The sequence below is a fragment of the Bubalus kerabau genome, chromosome 19 (genome assembly GCF_029407905.1).
Source record: "Bubalus kerabau isolate K-KA32 ecotype Philippines breed swamp buffalo chromosome 19, PCC_UOA_SB_1v2, whole genome shotgun sequence".
NCBI classification, from domain to species: Eukaryota; Metazoa; Chordata; class Mammalia; order Artiodactyla; family Bovidae; genus Bubalus; species Bubalus kerabau.
The window spans coordinates 67,563,001-67,583,062 of NC_073642.1; the positions used below are offsets into that span (position 1 = coordinate 67,563,001).

The 20,062-nt window shown below is 51.0% G+C and overlaps 1 protein-coding gene across 13 annotated transcripts in view; it reads left to right on the forward strand.

Annotated features, from left to right (window-relative positions):
• WDR20 (WD repeat domain 20) overlaps positions 1 to 20,062 on the forward strand; it is a 63,778-nt gene that overhangs the window by 32,471 nt on the left and 11,245 nt on the right. For 5 of the 13 annotated variants that reach the window (XM_055556723.1, XM_055556711.1, XM_055556717.1 and 2 more), the window contains exon 2: positions 9,803 to 9,985. The exons of 2 other annotated variants lie outside the window; for them this stretch is intronic. In XM_055556723.1, coding sequence (XP_055412698.1) covers positions 9,803 to 9,985 — 183 coding nt within the window. Of the gene's footprint in view, positions 1 to 520; positions 1,451 to 9,802; positions 9,986 to 10,994; positions 11,190 to 20,062 lie in introns of those variants that run through there. 6 more of the 13 variants (XR_008705694.1, XM_055556716.1, XM_055556719.1 and 3 more) reach the window with 6 other exon arrangements.

Sequence of the window (20,062 nt, forward strand, 5' to 3'; positions counted from 1 at the left end):
CTTTAAAGATATTTATTTTCCAAATTTTTGAAATGAGTGTCTTTTGCAGAAATGAAAACATCTTCCCTTACCTTCCACTTGAGATGTTGGTATTCCCTTGGGAATAGGTATGCATATTACTATGCATGTTTAACAGAAGAGTTTAATAAAAGTAGGGCATTTGAATATGTCAGCATTTTAATGGGATGAGATCTGGTGTTAGAATGTGTGCAGATTGATTTTACCTAATGTTTATTCATAGTTTTTCTTTAATGAAGAAATCAATATTTTATTAGCCTAAATGAAGCACCAGGACAACCATTTGTAGTGTTTCACATTGTGAGAAGAGACTCAACCTGAACGTGGAGTGCAGCATGAGCAGAGAAGAGATGGCGGAGGTGTTGGGGTTCAGCGGCTTGCTAAGTTCATTTTTGAAAAACCACTCTGGGGGAAGAGGCGTCGAGTTTACATAGCTGTTTTTAAGTGACAGGCCGCCTTGGGGAAAATGGCATGTGACGACAGCAGCTTATTTTCTCAGCAGACACGTGACGGACAGTGCTGGCCCGGAGAAGGAGCCCTGCCCTCTGGGGGGCTTCTCCCACCTGCCCGAAGCAGGAGCCTGCCTGGCTCCTGGGGCACGTCTCTCCCTGGGGACCAGTAAGCAGTTCCCCGGGTTGTCCTGTGAAACTGCACCAAACAGGCCTCTTCTGACTGCGTCTCTCCCCGTGTTGGAAGGACCTGAAGGTGGCGCCCCTCACGCTCTCCATCGCGTCGTTTGCCCGTTTCCTGATGGCGGGTGGTGCAGCCCTTCTCTCTCCCGCCCTCGGAGCTCCCTGCCCCACTCACTGCTCTGGCCCCGCTGCTTCTGGCCCAGGGGAGGACCTCTGGGGCGTGAGTGCCGGGTACCCGTTCCAGGTCAGGACGGGCAGGAGCCTTCGAGCAGGCCACATGCCAGCTGTTCTCAGTGGAGGGAGTGGGTCTGGTGTGCCAGTGCAGGTGTGGGCGTGTGCAGTATGTCTGACAGTGGAGGAGGAGTGGGAACTAAGAAAGGGAAGGTGCTGCCTTGTAGGACATTATATTGGAAGGAAAACATGCCCCTAAACTTGGCTTCTGCTGTTTTTCTCCAGGAAATTTAGAGTAGAAAGAAATATCCGTTTTTCCTTATTTATATTTCTTTGAAAGTATTAATGAATGATGAGACATTTCAAAGCCTCTCTGATAAGCATCAAGTCCTTCTGTATTCAAAAGGAGAAATACGAGTTTCAGTGAGAGGAACTAACTTTTCTAAAGAGCCTTTTAAGTGTCAGGTGTTGCTCTTCAGGTGGTATCCGTTTTAGTAAAACAGCCCCGCAAGGCACATGCTTTGAGAGGGTGGGTCTGGGGTCTGGGCCAGCCTGAGCGAGGCCCAAGTGTCTGAGTCCCACTTCAGCAAGCCCAGGAGCCTGCAGTCACACAGGGACAGAGTTTTAGGGTAGGTGCTGCCTCCGATGGTGTCTCATCAGCTTCCCGTCAGAGCAGCGGAGGGAGCAGCGGGCCGGGAATCCAGCAGTCCTAACCCCACCACTTGCTTCTCCTTGACAGCTGTTTCTGTTCCTCTGTTTAGAACATGGAAGTGGCATAGTTCTTCGGGGCGCAGGTCTGTAATGACCCCCAGAGGAACTGATGCTTGAGGGCGCTCTGTAAGCCGTCAAGTGACCTTCTGGTATGTGCCAGCGAGGGTGGTTTTCCTTCACAGATGGGCGCCCAAGAGGGCATTAGTTGTTGGCTGGGCTTTTGGTCAGCAGAAGAATTATGTATGTATGTGTATATGTCTGGCTCTGGATTTCTTCTGGTTCCCGCCGTTCCTTTACTTTTCTTTCCCTCCATTTTCAAAAACGTATCATTCCTACAACAGAAACTTAAGGATGCCTTCTGTGTGCCAGCCCTTTATTGGGTGTTGGAGATAGAGTGGTGAATAAGACAGATAAGGCTTTGTCCTTTTTGACACACTGAAACTGTGCAGTTGACTGACCTCTTTTGTTTTTCCTATTGGTATAAGTTATCCCAAACCTGACTTCCTGATACCCCTGGTACCTTTTTTTTTTTTAATGTGTTAGACCCTGAATACCATTAATGCCAGTTGTGCAGCTGTTTTGACTGTACCTGTTGGTCTGAAGAAACGTGAGGAGGATGGACCGCGCGGCTGTCCCGCAGCAGGAGCCCGGTTTGTGTCTCCTTCCCCGGGCGGCGGCTGCGAGCACGGCTCGGCCTCCGGGCGGCGCCTCGAGGCTGACTGCTCCCTGCAGTCAGGTGTGGGCGGCCAATGTGTCTGCAAAATCCCTGATTGGTACTTTTATCATTAGGGCCCCAGGTTATTTTCCACTCTGTTGGAGAAGATTTGTATTAAATAGTACATTGATCTTTGTTCACGAAGCAAGTATGCCTCAGCTCGGAGTGGTCTGCGTCTCCTTTCTTGAGTCCTGTGACCAGACCCGTTTCCTCAGGATGACCAGCTGGGTGTGGTCCCGCCCCAGACTGTGGACTAAGCCCCCGCAGGCACGAGACCCCAAGCCTAACTAGGTTCGAAGTCTTCCCCAGGAAAAACTGGGGGACAGTCTGTAATGTGGTTTGTTTTGAATTCCCAGTCTGGAGATAGGACTGTTGAAGTTGGTGATCCTCTGTGGCCCCCGGAAGGAATCCCCTGTCCACTTCTGGCTCCTGTTTTGGTCGTCTGAGATGCGGGCAGGAGGAGTGGGGAGAGCGCACGGCCCTTCTTTGGTTTTCAGATGGCGCAGTGGAGGCCTTTGGCGTTGCTGAGGCAGCCCCGGCTGTTTTGGATTAATCCACTCAGGCTGTCAGTGAGTCAGCAGCCTCCTGACTTTGTTGTTGTTTTTAAAAGGACTGTCACCGTGTATGGAATACAGTCCCATGAAGGCGCAGGTAATTGTGGTGCAGAGGGATAGGCACACAGTGGCGGCCCAGCAAAAGAACGCCTCGCAGGGTGGGCTCGGAGGGAGATGGCACTGGCCCTGTGGTGGGTAGCATTTGTGTGATGGGAGGAGCGGGGAGTGTTCTGAGTGAAAAGGGAAGGCAAGGGAGGCAGGAGGGTGTGGAGAGCCCAGGCGGCGTGTGAGCCCGCGCCTTTGCAGGGGTGTGTGTCGAGGCCCATTGTGGATGGCCCGTGCCTGGCCTGTGGATGCCAGCTAAGGAGTTGAGCCACTGGTGCGCCGGGCAGGGCTTCAGAGGTTCTGAGTGGGAGAGCGATGTGAGTCTTCGTGAGGATTGATCTGGCAAGTGTGGAGGACAACCTGGAGGTGTGGGGACAGGCGGGGAGGAGCCCGGTGCCGAGCCATGGGAGCTGCCCCTGGACTTAGGCGGCCTGGCGGAAGGCGGGGTGCCGGGCGGGGGGCACCTCAGAGGCAGCGGGCCTGAAGCTCGGGAGAGGGGCCTCGGGTGGAGGGGAGCCATATAGTGTAGACAGGGTGAGCGTCTGGTCTGGGGGGGTATTAGACAGCGTTTAGATATGCCACTCCAGTACTCTTGCCCAGAAAATCCCATGGGCGGAGGAGCCTGGTGGGCTGCAGTCCATGGGGTCGCTAAGAGTTGGACATGACTGAGTAACTTCACTTTCACTTTTTACTTTCATGCATTGGAGAAGGAAATGGCAACCCACTCCAGTGTTCTTGCATGGAGAATCCCAGGGACAGGGGAGCCTGGTGGGCTGCCGTCTATGGGGTCGCACAGAATCGGACACGACTGAAGCGACTTAGCAGCAGCAGCAGATAGGGCAGTAACTGGACTCTGTTTGGCAGGTTCTGTGAGACTAGTTCTCTCTGAGGTGGTTCTCAAAAGGGGAAGGAAAATGGGACATTTTTTACCTTTATCACCTACACGCCCCGCATGTACCATCATCTGGCGTGCCTCTTTCAGAAGAGGTCTTTCTGAGATTATTTTCCACACCACATCAAGTGCTTCTGGGCACTGAGGAGTACGAAGTAGTAGGCTCCCGTGAGGGAGGGCTTGGCCGGGCACACGCGCCTTCCCTGAGCTCCTGGAATGGTGTGTCCACCCGCCCGTGGGAGGCCTTGCCTTGCTGGTTCTCTCCCTCCTCCGCATTCCTCTTGGCCCCTCAGCCTTCCTGTGGACCAGGGAGGGGTTTGGGGGAAGGTGTGAGTTGGAGTTTGGGGGAAGGTGTGAGTTGGAACTGTTTCTTTTGCAGACCTCTGTGGTTCTAGAAAGATAAATGCTTCTTAGTGCCTTGCTGAACTGACCCAGCTGACTTCATATTTTGACAGTATTCATCATGAAGAGAATTCCAGGGATTTTTAAGGGATCAAAAGTCCAAGGAAAAAAGAAACAAAACATTTTAAAGTTTGTACTTACTGACCAAGGATTTTGGTTAACCAGCTCTGTTTCTGTAGTAGGAATTGTTTAAAGCATCATGTACATTTCTTCTGTTGAGAATGAGATGCTGATAAATGTAGTCAGTGACTCCTTATGCAGAAACTAATGAGCATAATGATGAAATTGTTTCTTACTTATTATTATTTCTTACTACTTGATTATTTCTTACTACTGAAAAATCGCAGTCCATTCACCTTTTGTGACAAATACTATGCTCTATTGGAGCTGAATAACCAAATATTCTTATCAGTTCTTAGAATTCTTGCCAGTTCTTAAAATGGGTAAGACTTTTAAATAAATTGGTTCTGCTATCAAGACAGCAAAAGAGACACTTATGTATAGAACAGTCTTATGGACTCTGTGAGAGAGGGAGAGGGTGGGAAGATTTGGGAGAATGGCATTGAAACACGTAAAATATCATGTATGAAACAAGTTGCCAGTCCAGGTTCGATGCACGATACTGGATGCTTGGGGCTGGTGCACTGGGACGACCCAGAGGGATGGAATGGGGAGGGAGGAGGGAGGAGGGTTCAGGATGGGGAACACATGTATACCTGTGGCGGATTCATTTTGATATTTGGCAAAACTAATACAGTTATGTAAAGTTTAAAAATAAAATAAAATTTAAAAAAAGAAAAAAAAATTTAGATAATTGGTAATAATTAGGATGCAGAAGCACTAAAAAAAAAAAGTATCTGTAACCTATCTATGAAGGATTTACCAGAAAGCTGAAGAACAGAAGTAATTTTGTGGAATAATACGGTGGTAGCTGTTTAATAAAGTAGTTCTGCTTTTTAAGGGAGTTTTTTATTAAAATTCGTAATTGTAATCCTTGGAAGGAAAGTTATGACCAACCTAGACAGCATATTCAAAAGCAGAGACTTAGCCAACAAAGTCCGTCTAGTCAAGGCTATGGTTTTTCCTGTGGTCATGTATGGATGTGAGAGTTGAACTGTGAAGAAAGCTGAGTGCCAAAGAATTGATGCTTTTGAACTGTGGTGTTGGAGAAGACTCTTGAGAGTCCCTTGGACTTCAAAGAGATCCAATCAGTCCATTCTAAAGGAGATCAGCCCTGGATGTTCTTTGGAAGGAATGATGCTAAAGCTGAAACTCCAGTACTTTGGCCACCTCATGCGAAGAGCTGACTCACTGGAAAAGACTCTGATGATGGGAGGGATTGGGGGAAGGAGGAAAAGGGGACGACAGCGGATGAAATGGCTGGATGGCATCACCGACTCAATGGATGTGAGTTTGAGTGAACTCTGGGAGTTGGTGATGGACAGGGAGGCCTGGCGTGCTATGATTCATGGGTTGCAAAGAGTCGGACACGACTGAGCGACTGAACTGAACTGAATCGATGATAACAGACGTAAAGTAACACTGTGATCATATAAGTGATTAAATACTAAATTTTGTGTAACGAACTAAAGTACTTGGAGAGTTGAGATAAAGGAGCCAACCTGGGAAGTGGTAGTTGGGAAAATGCTTGCTGGAGGTGGTGGGACTTGTACAGATGGATAAGAGTCCTGCAAACGGGTAAATGAGACTATCCCTGCCGAGAGGGCAACTCAAGCCAGGAAAGAGGGGGCATCTGCCTGCCCCTGACTCCACATGGGTGGACGGTAGGACGATCTGAGTGGTGGGACACGGGCTCTCGACCCCTCTCTTCCTCCCCAGGTTCCTCAGCGGTAAAATGCGGTTGGTATAAGCGTGGACTCTGGGGGGCGACTGTGAGACGAAATGCGATGCTAAGAGTCAAGTTCCTGGTGCACAGGAAGTGTTCAGTGGACCGAAGTTGCTGTGGCTGTTAGAGAGGATGGAAGGGCAAGACTGCTGGGTAGTCGTCATGTTGTGATGTGATGGGAACTAGGAAACCCCTGCAGCACGCCCCCGGGTAGGTTGTGACCGGGATAAACCAAGAATGGTAGCGACCATTTGAGCGCTCATGTGTGCTGGGTGCTTTATCTCCGTTATCCGCGTGCCTCTCCTTGGCCCTGTGGGGAGCTGGGGAGCTTCGTTCTCTGCAGCTGTGAGAGAGGTGACGCGCATCTCCCCAGAGCCACCCGGCCACCTCCTAGGAAAGCAAGGTTGGAACCCAGGCCTTCCCGGTTCCAAAGTGTAGGCTCTTTCTCCTTCAGTTAAACTGTCTTGACCTGGGAAACTGTCTTATCAGGCTGATGACCCCGCGGAGAAGTGGTGGCCGGCTCGGGTCATTGGCATTGTTACTGAAAGGCGGGTGGGTTCTGACCCCACTCGCCAGAACAAAGGAGGGGGAAGGAGAGGAAAGAAGATAGTAACCCAGCAGTGGAAAAGAGACACAACTCGGTGACTGGCTGTCAGAGGGAAGAGGATGAGGTGAGTTGGAGGTGATGGTGCAGCTGGAAATAAAGTCAGGAACTGGTGGTCCCAACGTTCCCCTCACCTGGGTTCAGGCTTCAGAAAGCTCAGGCACCACGGCTGGAGTCCCCAGGTTTCTCGGAAGAATAATTTCCTGTAGTTGGGCAGCTTGTTGTCACTTCGGGGCTCACGGGAGTCTTGCTGGTGTGAGTGACTTGCCTGGCTAGTGTCTGCTGTTCTGGTGCCATCGTTGCCTTTGGGGCGTGCGGGGGAGCGGCCTTAGGGAAGAGAAGTGCTTGCTTGTGTTCCTTGAGCCTCCGTCTGTGTTTGTGCCTTCTGGGACAGTGCCACCCCCACCCGTGTTGAAAGACCCGTTTTTAAAATTGCAGCGAGTAGGGGCTCCTCTTTGTTTTCCATCGCGTTGCGCAGGCTTCTCGTCACGGTGGCTGGCTGTTGAGGAGCAGGGGCTCCAGGGGCGCAGGCTTCGGTAGCTGCCGCAGGTGGGCTCAGGACTAGAGCAAGGCTCAGGAGTTGTGGTGCGCAGGCTTAGTTGCTCCGTGGCATGTGGGATCTTCCCGAATCAGAGGTTGAACTCGTGTTCCTGGTATCGGCAGGCAGATTCTTAACCACTAGACCACCAGGAAAGCCCTGGACTGATACTTTTGTAAAATAAAATAAGCATTACTAGGAAAATAAACTGAAAAAGACATTTAGGAAGGAAATTTGGATTTTTTGTTACTAGAGTGGGTGGGTATAAAATCACTCTGTCATGTTGCCATTTTAAATGCTTATTCTCAGTTTCTGCTTAATTTTGACTGCAGACTAGCAGACTACTCATGGTCTGGTACACTCGGAGAGCAGTAATCTAGGAAGAAACTTTGTTAAGCAAATTAGTAAACAGGACGCTTTTGGAATATTTACTTCGAGAGTAAAGATTGTCTATCAGTTGGCGTTTGAGACGCTGCAGATGCGTGTTTGTGTGCTCTAATGACAGACAGCATCTTTCAGTGAGGCTCCCTGTTAGGGGCAGGAAGGCAGAAGAGCTATTCCAAGAACTGAGGCCGACATTGTGAGGGATCCATGAGTTTAAAACTAGTAGCAATATTTGGAAACAATGGTGCTTTAAACTTCCTCTGTTCTTCTGAGAATCACTATTTTTTTTGGTCATTTAATTTGAATTAGTTTGTTTTCTCTGTTAACATTTGGCTTGCTTCTGAATTGTTTTTTATGTTTTGGTGCATAATTTTATGTATATTCTTTCATGGCGTAGTTTCTTAAACTGAAAAAAAGAAGTCTCAGTGGTTGCCAATATAGAGATCACATAATAATTTAGCGGTTCTAATTTCAGATTTTATTTTTGACTCTCGCCATCAGTGTATCTTATATTTTGTTCTGTCTTTACTTTTGCTGCTGTTTCCTTGCCCTGAGGTCATTTGCCGAGTTGTTCCCTTAGTCTCGACTTCTCTCTCCTTCCTTCGGGCTGAGCCCAGGAGCTGCTTACCCCCAGCTGGCCTCTCCTGTCCGCGGTGAAGGGGCTCCTGTCTGGACGCACCCACCTCTGCCATGCACCCACCTCGCACGTCACAGGACGCTCAGGCCCCACGCACGGCCCCGCTTCTGCTTGCTCCAGAGTCGGGGCTTCCTTTTGTAGACCACACTCTGCTAGCTCATCCTCTGGACAGCGCCCTGGGGTTGGGAAGAGAGGTGCTCTCCCCACTCCAGCTGCGGTGAGGCAGGGAGAGCCCTCCATGCACGTCTTCACTCCTTTGCCCTGGGTTCCCAGGGTCACTCAGCTCCAGACGGCCTGGTGCTCAGGTTTTGAGCCTGTCATCGTGAGGTCTTCTTTTTCACACACTGTTTGTAATCTGACAGACCTAGAATACTGAGTCACTGTCCCAGGCCTCTTCGGAAGAATGAGATCTTCAGACCCCATACTCGGGGTGGTCTGTAGGAACCAGAGCTGTGAGCCCCAGAACCGCACACAGGGCCAAAGTGGGTGTTTCAAGGAGATGTTCAGTTGTCTCCACCGGTGATTCTCCGATAGCAGGGGAAGCGGCGGGTCACCTTCATTTCAACAACATACTGGATTGCAGAGAAGGTTTCTCATGAAGAAAAAGGTCCTGCTTTTAAAGAGGGGAGGCACTTTGAAAAATCATGTTTAGCCCAAGTCAGAAGTCAGACTTCGGAGTGTACGGTGTGTTTTCTCCCTGCCCCCTCTATGGTAAAACAGGTTTGGGCTCCATATGCAGCCCTTCCGCTTCTTCGGTAGGTACAGGGACCTCGGCTGGGTTATTTACCTTCCCTGAACTTTTCTCGTCTGTAAAATGGGGGGGAAACGTGGTCTCTCTTGAAGCGTTATGATAAGGATTAAGATGATGCCTGTACCAGACTTGGAGTGTGGGTTCGATGAATGAAAGTCACTTGAAAGCTAACGCAGAAGAGACTGTGACCCAGCGCAGGAGCCGCTGCCTCTGCGTAACTGGCTGCAGTCCTGGTTCACAGCCTGAGCAGGCGTCAGGATCACCTGGAGCACTGTTGCATCTACAGCTTGCTGGGCCCACCCGCCCACCCTGGTGGTTTGATTAATTTGGTCTGGGGTGGGGCGGGAGAAGGTGCGTCTCTGAGTTTCCAGGTGACGCTGCTGCTGCCTCCGCTGGTCTGAGGACCACACTTTGAGAACGACTGGGCTGCAGGTAAACTCACCAATGAGCTTGTAGGTGCTGGAGCTGTATTTGAAAGCTGAGCTTTTATGCGGTTAGAAAATGCTTGAAATACGTTTTACAAACACTGAATTTAGTATCTCAAGGGTTTTTATCTGCTGAAGTCCAGGAGTCTTCATTAAATGTATGTGAAGAAGAATAAGTTGCAAGAGTAACAGTTGTAAACATATTATGGATAGTCTAACAATATCAGATTGGCCAAGGTATGTGAAAGTGCTTTTATAAAATGCTGAAAACTGCAAAAAAAAATTTTATAAAAATTAAAATATTTCAATATTTTAATTTTTAAGATTGAACATCATAATGCAGTATAAAATAGTGTAACTTAGAGTTCTCATCTCAATGTGCTGTTTACCGTGTGTATTTTTCTCTTTCTCCTCCAGGCTGCTGACTTGAGTAAACCAATAGATAAAAGGATATACAAAGGAACACAGCCTACTTGTCATGACTTCAACCACCTAACAGCCACAGCAGAAAGTGTCTCTCTCCTAGTGGGCTTTTCCGCAGGCCAAGTCCAGCTTATAGACCCAATCAAAAAAGAAACTAGCAAACTATTTAATGAGGAAGTAAGTAGCACCCTGTCTTAGCTGTTAAGAACCCCTATAAGAATGTATACGTTCTTACCGAGGGTATGGGCCTTATAATTTTACTCTGTGAGTGAAGCCCATTTTCCATCCTCAGCTGTCCTGCCTAGTATTACTCAAGTTTAAATGTGGTGCGTTGACTTGTTGACTTTTACCTGTTCTTTATTGGGCTAACTGTTTTTTTGTGCATTTTTTTATGTTCAGGTGTCTATAGCAGGTGTTTTAAGAAAAATTGTTTTTATAATGGAGATAAGGACGAGACTAATAGCTTGATCTTTATAATTTAAATAAGAAGATAAAGAATTCTAGACTGTATTCACATGGCCAGAAAATTTCATGCAGATCAAAGAACTTGCTAATATTTCCTTAGTTTTCGCAAATGGTAGATAAAGTTTTGATGTGTCTGTTTGACAGGCATACATCTGAGAATTTGCTCTCTTGCTCTTGAAAGCGTTTGCTCTAAAATCACCTCTGATGTGGTTAGAACTCCTGGCACTTGAAACTGGCTGGCAGGGCACAAGCTCCTGCCTGTGTTGTGCTGTGTCCTGGGATTCCTGGTGTCTCCAGTCTCATTCTTGAAGGAGCCCGAGAGATCTGAGCTGTCTGTTCAGAAACATGTCAGAACCTTTAAACCTTGGCAGATGGAAGTTGCCAGATAGCTTATATCTTTAAAAGCTGTTGAAGTGGCTTTTCAGTCCCAAGTATTGCCATTACATATTTGACGCACTTCCTCCGCTGTTTCAGTGTGACTTTCCTAGTAAATGGAACGGACGAGGTTGGCTCGCTGAGTTAGAGGCCCTGGCTGCAGTCTCCTTGTAACCTCAGCCCTGGAGTGATGAGGGTCAGGTCACCTGAGCCCCTGTCGGGAAGGGCAGGAGGTTTTGCGTTGTTGCATGGTCTTAAAGTTATTAACTAGAAACAGAAGTACGTTATAGATTCTGGTTTTTAAGAATTTTGTTGGGGAAAGAATACTCCACTTGACAAATTGCAGTTAAAATTCTGATTCTTTTGCAGTCCCTATGGTATATGCTGTCCATGTATATCCAGTATCCATCCACAGTGCTCCTGTTGGACTTTGCCAGTGGATTTGGTGAAATCTTTTGAACCCTGCCACCTCCTCTTATAGTTTCATCTGGGTTGACTGGAGCAAAACTTGCCATCTGGATTGACAAACTAGAGAGGAAAAGTATTTAATCCCGTTTTCTGTTAAAAAAAAAATCTTAAGCAGAAAATTATTCTGTTTACCTAAACATTTTATTAACAGCATCTGAGGGAGTGATTTCTAAGTAGCTGGATGATTTTGGTGGGGGGGGTTGGTGGTGGGGAGAGTGGGGACACAAAACTCTACTTCTCTGCATTCTTAATAGAAATGGTGGGTTTGGCATCCTTGTGGGGTTCTGTTTGTGTTTAGGTGGGGACGTGCTTTCAGTGGGGAGGGGATTGGAGCCATGTAAAGGGTGGTTGGTAAACAAGGTCGGGAGGCCGCCCGCTGTGGATGGCACAGCATGCCTCCTGGAGAACAAGAAGGATTTGTGTGCCATCGCTGGAGGGGGGGTGGTGTGCAGCACAGGCCCCAGGGCCCTGAGAGCACTCGGTCACCTCAGCTCTCCCATTCCTTACTCAGGACAGCCGGGAGCCACGGGCTGCAGCTCCCCACCCTCAGGGAGTGAAGCGGAGTTACCGCCTACTTTTTGTACATTTTATTTGGAAAGTGGCTGTTCAAAGGGAGAGGATTGTGTGTGGTTTAATGCCAACTTGGCATTTACATCTCGAGGCTGAAATTGATTGCCCTTCACAGTGAGGGTGTTCTTTGGCCATACGGAAGCATTCTCATCAGATTTTGGTCAGGATATCTCAGAGACAGGGTCATCGGAGGTTTGTTTCTCAGAGGGTGCCAGGGATGGTGGTTGAAGCAGTCGTTAGGCCGTGCTTTGCATTCATGTGAGACTTGGAGGTTTCCGAGTATTTTATCTGCTTTCTCTGCACGGGAGGGCAAGCTGTTGTCTCCAATGTGCAGACAAGGAATTAGAGAGAGGGTAAGTGAGTTGTCCAGACCCTGCAGCAATTTGATGATATGCCTAGATCCAGAAATTAATTCCACGCATCCTTACTGGCCATAGATTGTAAGCCCCATCATAGCTGGTTGCCATATGGGCCTTGTCGCCTCCAGAGCTCACTCTTCTGTGAGATGGACAGGGAGGATATGGAGTGTGCTTTATGAACAAAGTAGCAAGAGAGGCGGGTGCTAGCTGCACTTTTCGGGATGTACCAGATTTCATAAAATAAAAACAAAATCCAGTGAGGGAGGTTTGAGAAAGCTTCCAGAAGGTGACGTTTGACCTGGGTTTGAAAAATGCAGAGGAGTCAGAGGAGGATGAGAAGGGCCTTCGAAGCTGGAGAAAACACCTTAGCATGTGGAGGAACATGAGGCCAACAAAGGGGGCCAGACCTCAGTGCGTGGGCCTTGGAGTGGCCAGAGGTGAAGCTGGACAGGTGAACCGGAACCAGATTGCAAAAGCCTTTCGTAACATGCTGAGAAATTTGGACCTGACACTGGAGGCTGTGGGGCAACCTTTGGGGTTTTACTTAATGAAGGGAGTGATAGGATCAAGTGTGTTTTTTAGAACTCTTTCAGCACTTGGGGAAGGTGGGTTGGAGTGAAGATGGCAAGACGAGGGAGGAGGCTCTAGTGATTGTCCAGGTGAGAGCTGAGGGCTTGCCCTGGACTTGGTACCATTTCCTCATTCACTCTGCAGACCTTGGTGGCTGACCACACGCAGAGAACACCTGCCCTGTGTCTCCCCTCCAGAGAGGGGGAAGTGTGAACAGCACCCCACACACAGACACACACATACACGGCACGTGGTGGTGACTTGTGATGTCAGAGGAGACAGTGGGCCTGAGGGACAGGGAGGTGGGGCACGTCTCAGAGGAAGTGGTATGCTTTGTGCCTCGTGTGAGAAGGCCCCCCAGGTATGGAGCTGGAGTGTTCCTGCAGGAGGCAGAGCAGGGGCAAGCCCCTGTGGGAATGAGCCTGGGGCCGGGAGCCCTGGTAGAGGGGTGTGGAGTGAGGGCGCGGCCGGGGCTGCTGCTTGGCCTCTGTGCAGGGAATCTTGCACCGGGGAGCAAGAGGTGGTCTGCTTGGTGTTTTTGAAAATTACTCTGGCCCCATCTTGGAGACGGAGTTGGAGAGATGGATGAGCAGATGCTGGGTTTCTGGCTCACTTGGCGCACTGGGTGAGAGGGGAAGGAGCAGGTGCTGGAGCAGAGCGAAAGGTCAGAGTTCCTTTTCCTGCTTGTTAAGCTTGAGAGGCCAGGGGTGGTTGGGTACGTGGATCTGGAGCTTCAGACTAGAGGTAGATTCTGGGAGTGGTCAGTATATAGATAGTAATCACGCCCCTGAGATGAAATGTCAGGTCTGCAGAGAAAGCACAGTAGGAGCAAAGACAGGTCTGCTGCGTCCTGGACGTGTCTAGGACTGAGCCCTGTTTACACTCCAAGGCTCCGGCCATCTGTTCATTGCCTGCAAAGGGGCATTTACAACAGTCAGTCTATTACCATGAAATTTACAGACGCAGAGTACAGTGGCTAAGAGCATAGCCTCTTGAACCTGAGTGCCCAGAGCACAGACAGCAGCCCTGCCCCTTCCTGCCCGCAGGGTGTGGGTTTGTTCCATCGTCTCTGCTCAGCCGGAAGGTGAATAGACGTGCTCCCCAGGAGGGGTGGGGAGGATGGGAGGCCGGCAGAGGGTCTGGAGCGCCAGCCCTGGGGAGACCTCGGGAAAGTTGCGCACACGGGGAAAACCGGAGGTTCCTTTCACCAGGGCTTGCAGGAAAAGCTGCTTGGGAGGTGAGGTAGCAGCAGTTTTGAAGGAGAAGCACAAAAAATTTTCCATAACAGGAAAGTAAGAACAGGGCAACACAGAGAATGAACACTCATCAGACAGGTGATGGGGACTGTTTATCCTGACTGCGGTGTCTGTCTGTCTGTCTTACTGATCCAAGGGCTGCTCAGCCTCCCGTGATACACAGGCACACACGTGTGCATACGCTGCAGTACTGATTACTCTGACCTGGGCCTCCTTTCTGAGGGCGTCTGCTCCGTGAGAGTAGAGCAGATGTTTGGGTGGATGGATGGGATGGGTGGGTGGGTGGGTGGAAATGGAGTTCTGGAAATCCACATTAGACCAAAGATGGATGAAAGTGTCTGTCTGGGAATCGAGTGTATCTTAAAAGGTGATTTTTCCGCCCTTTGAATAAAAAGTTTTAAATACTTGTTTATACAAAAAATTGGGACAGAGAGAAGTACAAAAAAGATAGGAAAACATGACCTGTGAATCCCAGTGCTCACTGGTCGCTTTATCATGTTTGTAGTTTTTTACGTTTTCTAAGAGGTGAACTTGTCAGACTCACACCTTCCGTTAGAGATGCTGGCAGCCTTCACCTCCCAGTCTGGCCCTCAGTCTGCCCGGTTCTCTCCGGGCATCGGAGGTGAGCCCTGCCCTCCGGGCCGTCCTGGCAGCGAGACCCGGGCTGCTCTGCCAGTGGAGCCCAGCCCAGGAGGAAGGCAGGGCCCTGCCCTCCGGCCTCCCTTCATGGGTGCTAGCCTGGGACTGCTTTCTGCAGCCTTCAGGGTGGGCTTTGGGCCTCTCCTCGCAGTGTCACCCGTCTCTGACAGGACTTGGAGTATCTGATGGGCTCTGTGAGTGTCTTGGCACTTCTGATGAGCTCCCAGACCGGGCCACCTCCTTCATCGTAAGAGCTGCTGGTGGGAGGGGTCACCCGGGTCAGCATTCAGCCTTGTGTGAAGCACCCCAGAGGGGTGTGGATCCGCTTATTCATCACTAATGATTACAGTGTACTGGGGAAGAAGAGACATAAAGTGGCAGTTCCCATGTGGTGATGAACTCAGGCCTGTTCGTCTCTGTAAAAGTCCTGATTATATCGGGACTGTGTCCACAGAACAGTAACTTGAGAGGATTTTCAAGTGTGTCTGATTGCTGGGTTAGATGGAAAATCTCAAAAGACCTGGTCGTCTCCGCTGCTGGCATCCCTGGCGTGTGACGAGCGCCCTGTTGTTGACTGTCTGCTCTCTCACAGGTTGTGGCCAGGGCAGCAGGGCAGAGGCTGTGGTCTCTTGGTGGACACCCAGCCGGCTGCTGCCCGCGGCTGGGCCTTCTCTTCAGCCTGCGCCCCTGGGGCAGGGAGGAGAGGGACCGTTTCACGGTATTCTGTCTAGTCACCCTCCAAAAGAGTGGCTCTGGGCACTTTGTTAGTTTTGTTTCTGTTGCTTTTTTTAATCAAAGGAAGGAAATGGGCATGTAATGATCTCCTTCAAGTTTTAATGTTGATAAAAGTGACATTTGATCCTCTTTCCCAGGCTTTGAAATCCCCTCTCCTGATAGTAGTACTTCCCGAGGGAGCAGCATCTGTAAGTGCCTTTATAGAATCAAAGCTCTTGGCCACTGTTTTTGCTTGTGGCTACATTGTGGCTTTTCCAGTAGCTGCTGTGGCTTTTGAATTGTTTGTTTTTAGTATTTTGTTATAAATTAATATCTGCATTGTAAAATGCATACCCATCTCTCCCCAATAATTTTTTTCCTGCTTATCATGTTGATAGCAGTGAAAAACAAAGTGTGTGTGCTTGAGAAAGTTTCACTTTAGCAGTTGTGGCTTTAATATGGTTACAGGTTTATTTTTGTTGTTTCCTTTATACTGGTTTCATATACTTAGAAAATCTTGTTTGTGAATGCCATTGATGATGGTAGTTTTGATGCTTGTTGCTTTTCTTCACTGGATTAATTTTAGAAATGATCTGGTTTCTTCTGCATCCAGAAAGGTGATTACCAGGGGGGAGAGTGGGTGGGGGAGCCCACTTCCTGGGCAGGTGTCTTGGCGTGCAGACCTGGCATACTAATGCCCAGATTATGGACATTATGGGATTTTATGGGCGTGATCATGGCAGTAGGCCTCGGAACATTTTGGTGTTTTCCTGTTTAATGGAGAGCCCGGCGGCGATGCTAGGCGACCTGAGAGCCTGTCTCACCCTGAGACCTGCCATGTCCTTCCCACTGGGGTGGCCCCCTCAGCCTTTCCTCTGCAGCCCTGGAGCAGGGGCTTGCTTCTCCTGGCCCCCCCGCCGACCCTGTGCCAAGATGGGGACGTAGCGGGTGGGGAGCAGGGCCCCTGGCCCGGCCCACGCTCACTCAGCGGCAGTTCCTTCCTCTCCTCATGGGACTTCTGGCTTGTTTTCTCTGCTTGCCTGGGTTTGGTTCCGCTCGCTGTAAGGAGCTTGTCCCCAGAGTTTGCACCCTGCTCCTCTTGGGCACCTTCTGCCTTGGCCGTCTGAGTGTCACATATCCGGCGGTCGCTGTCCACAGCCGATTTCCCTGTCCTCCCCGGTCACTTTCCTCAGCTCCTTACTCAGTGGGTACACGTGGACGTCTCCCCAGCATGGCCGCCGTCCACTCCTCTCTGTCACGCTTCCCAGGCGCTGTCCCTCAGCTCCATGGAGTCTGTTCACACGCCTCCCCCACTCTGCCCAGCCTCACACCCTGGGAAACCGTCCGTCCTGCCCCCACCTCTGGTCGAGTTTAAGAGCTTCTTGTCAGGGGACAGTTGTCACAGGCTCCGGAGCAGTCTCTCTCCACCCGCACCGTTCTGTGCCTCCTGACGGGAGATTCCGCTTGGTTCTGTGACTTCACTTTCCAGGAATCTTGGGTGTGAGCCACAAATTCAATGTAAAATTTTCTAATAGCCACAGTGAACCATTTAAAAAATAGGTGAAGTTGATATTTTATCTAATACACCCAAGTATTATTTTGGCATGTAATCAATATAAACTTATGAATGAGGTGGTCTCCATAGTTTCCCAGGTCTTCAGAGTTCAGGGTGAACTGTGCCCTTACAGCATGTCTCGCTGGGCCAGTCACTCTAAAGGGCTCGGGGCTGTGGGGTTGGTCAGCACTGGGCTTCAAGGTCACTTCCCAGAGCCCTGAGCCTGGGCCTCCGTGTCCTTGAGTCCTAGCTCACGATTCCACATCTGATTTCCGGCCCTTGCTCAGGTGCGCCAGTGGAGGGGGTGCCAAGCACGTCCCCGAGCTGCCTGCCCCCAGCCTGGCTGCCTGCCTTTCCCCAGCTGCCTCGCCCCTCCTCTGCCCAGGAGCTCCTCACAGGGGACCTCGGGTTTTGCCAAGAGTGTTTTTCCAACATAAACATGTGCTTGTCCAGCTCAAGGCCTCACTGAAACTGGAGAATGGAAGCACAGAAGGGAAATCCCGTTCCTTAACTTCAAGAACTAAGATGCCTTACTCAGTTTACTAGACATTTTCTAGAACAAAAGTATACCCTTATGGTCCCGAGACTGGGCTGCATTCGTTCTAGTTATTGAGCAGGGTATTCTAGGTATTTGTTTCTTGACTTCTGTTCTCTTTTTGTTAAACCCAAACCAAGAACAGTATGAAATAATAGCCCAAAGCAACTTGGTTCAGTGACTCCTAGCCAGCCCGGGACGTGTGTCCCGCACCTCACCTGGGGCTGAGAGGCCTGTGCCGGGAGTCACCTGGCGCGTCGCCAGGACGACAGCTCGTGGTTCGCTCCCCGTCCGCGCCCTTGCTGCCCTCCTGTGTGGACGCCCTGCCGCCGCCTCCAGCCACTGTCTGCTGCCCTTTCCTTCTCGGCTCGGCGAGCCCGCACGCCAGGGCAGAGGCCTCCCAGGCGCTCCTGTGAAACTGAGTCCCTCCTCCCCGCCCCCTGTCCCTGTGCCTGCTCGGTGTTCACTCACAGCAGACCCTTGTCCATTCCCCTCCTTTTCATCCCTCATGAACGCAAGTTCCCCGCGGGAAGGGACAGCTGTGAGTGGTGTGTCCGTGTCGGCTTGTCGTCTGTGCTCAGTGCAGGAGTGAACGAACGGGCGTGGGTGGTGAGCGGGAGGGCCTGCAGGGAGCCCTGCAGGGCCTGTCCCCCGGGGGTGACAGGGCACTCGTGCCTGCCTTCCTGTGGGGAGCGGGACACCCACACCCTGCCGGTGGAGTAGACGTTGTTGCATCCTGCGTGGGCGGTAACTGACGATCCCTGGAAACAGTTGCCAGTGCGTGCGCCTTCTGACCAGCTATCCCACTGGGGCCGTGCCCTGCAGCTGTGTCTACCTGTGAAAGCTGCAGCGCACACCAGTTAGTCTTGGCCATGTGAGTGTCCATCAGCCGGGCTTTTCAGATGCAGCGCAGCACGTCCATGTTGTTGAGTCCTCTGCACCATAGGAAGGCGCCAAGAGGCCATCTTCGGACGAGTACTGACCGATGCGCGTGATGTGTGACTGGGTGAGAAAGCAGAGGTGCAGACGGTGCAAAAGAGGAAGCTGGGTCCACATGTACCTGTACTTGCCTTGTCCCCACAGGAAGACTCTGGGAGACAGACAGGAAGCCAGCGACAGTGATTCTGGGGTGGGGAGAGGGGTGTGAGTGAGGCTTTCGGCTGGACACTTTTATATGTGAATTATGACTGTATCACCTATTTAAAAAACAAAAGCTCATGTCGTGGGGTCTGTGTATACAAAGCCTCGTGCCCAGGGCCTGGCCACAGAGCAGATCCTCGGGTCAGAGGTCAGCACTGCTGTCCTGACATGCCTACCACGCGCCCAGACCCACGGGCCCCGAGACGAAGAGGAGCTTTTCCCTGCGCTTGCGCACAGGCTGGTGGCGGGCTGGCGACGCAGAGCGCTGGAGAGGCCCTTCTTACGTTGGGGCTGGGGCTGTGGGCCGTTGGTTTGGGTGGTTTGCAGGTGGTGAGGTGTGGCATGTCTGGTGTCCCAGCAGGGCGCGGAGGTGGGCTCCGGTTTCAGCCCCTAAGTTGTATCCGCGTATGTGCTTACAGCAGGCTCAGTGCACCTTTTAAGCATGGGATACTCTTGAAACGTGTTTTGGTGCCCCAGTAACATGTATTTAATAACGGTGCCGTGATTCTTTATCTCTATACCTCATAGTTGCAGAGAAATGCCATTTTTATTTGATAGCATTACAATTTTGAGTTCTAATGGAGTCATTTTTGCTGTGTCTTTTTAAGCCAGAAATAAAATTTTCTCCTAACCATAGTGCTAGATATTTTTGTGTTCATCCTTAAATGGAGAGATGTTGGAAAGATTGAGATGAGGTTTGGTTGCGGTGAGATATGAGGTGCAGGAGTTGAGGCCACACACAGCTGGGCCGGGGAGAGGTCGCTTCTGCAGCTGCCCCGTGAGGCCCTGGCCGGGAGGTGAGCCGCACGGCCCCGGGATCCTCGGCCCCCAGGCGGGTCACATTCAGAGAGACAGCCTGGCCCACTGGGTACAGCAAGGCCTGGGGGCTCGTGAGGTGCCCCTGACCTCCTGTGGAAACCCTGGCAGAGCAGCCTGGGCTTGCAGGTTGTTGGCCTTGGTGCAGGTCAGCTGCTGGACCGGTGGGTCCCGGGCAGGAGAGGAAGGGCGCGAGGCTGACTGTGCGGCTGTGAGATTGCAGTGACAGTGAGGCCTCCTGCTGCTGGGAGCCCTTGCCCGGCCCGCGGGCCCCAGCCCCTGGCCCTGCACCTCGTGGGGTCGGGCCTCCCCGCTCCTCCCTAGCTGGGGACAGGTTGACCACCTCCCTTCTGGGGCCTCATTTTCTGTGACTTTCTGTAGAGATGCAGCAGACGCACGGCGCGAAGCCGACTAGGCACAGGGCCCTGTGTCTTGGCAGGCTTCCCGTCCCTGTGGCCCGTGGTCCCCTGAGGCTCGAGTCAGGGAATCCCAACCTCATGGGGGAAATGGGAGCATGTATCGCCTCCCAAGCCCGAGGGCTCCCAAGGCACCAGTTATGGGGTGGCAGCAGGACTTGCTGGGAGCTTGGGGGTCCTGGGAACTCCCAGTGGTTTCTGGTGCCGTGATTTGGGGGCCGGTGAGCCCCATGCAAGGTGTGCAAGCAGGGGCACGTACGTGGGGGTCATCCTTCAGGGAGTTTCTGCTTTTGCCTTTCATGCTTTTGGTTTTAAAGGCAAAACTCCCAATCTGTGCCCGTTAAAATTGGTCAGTGGGTCAAAAATAAGCGTGGGG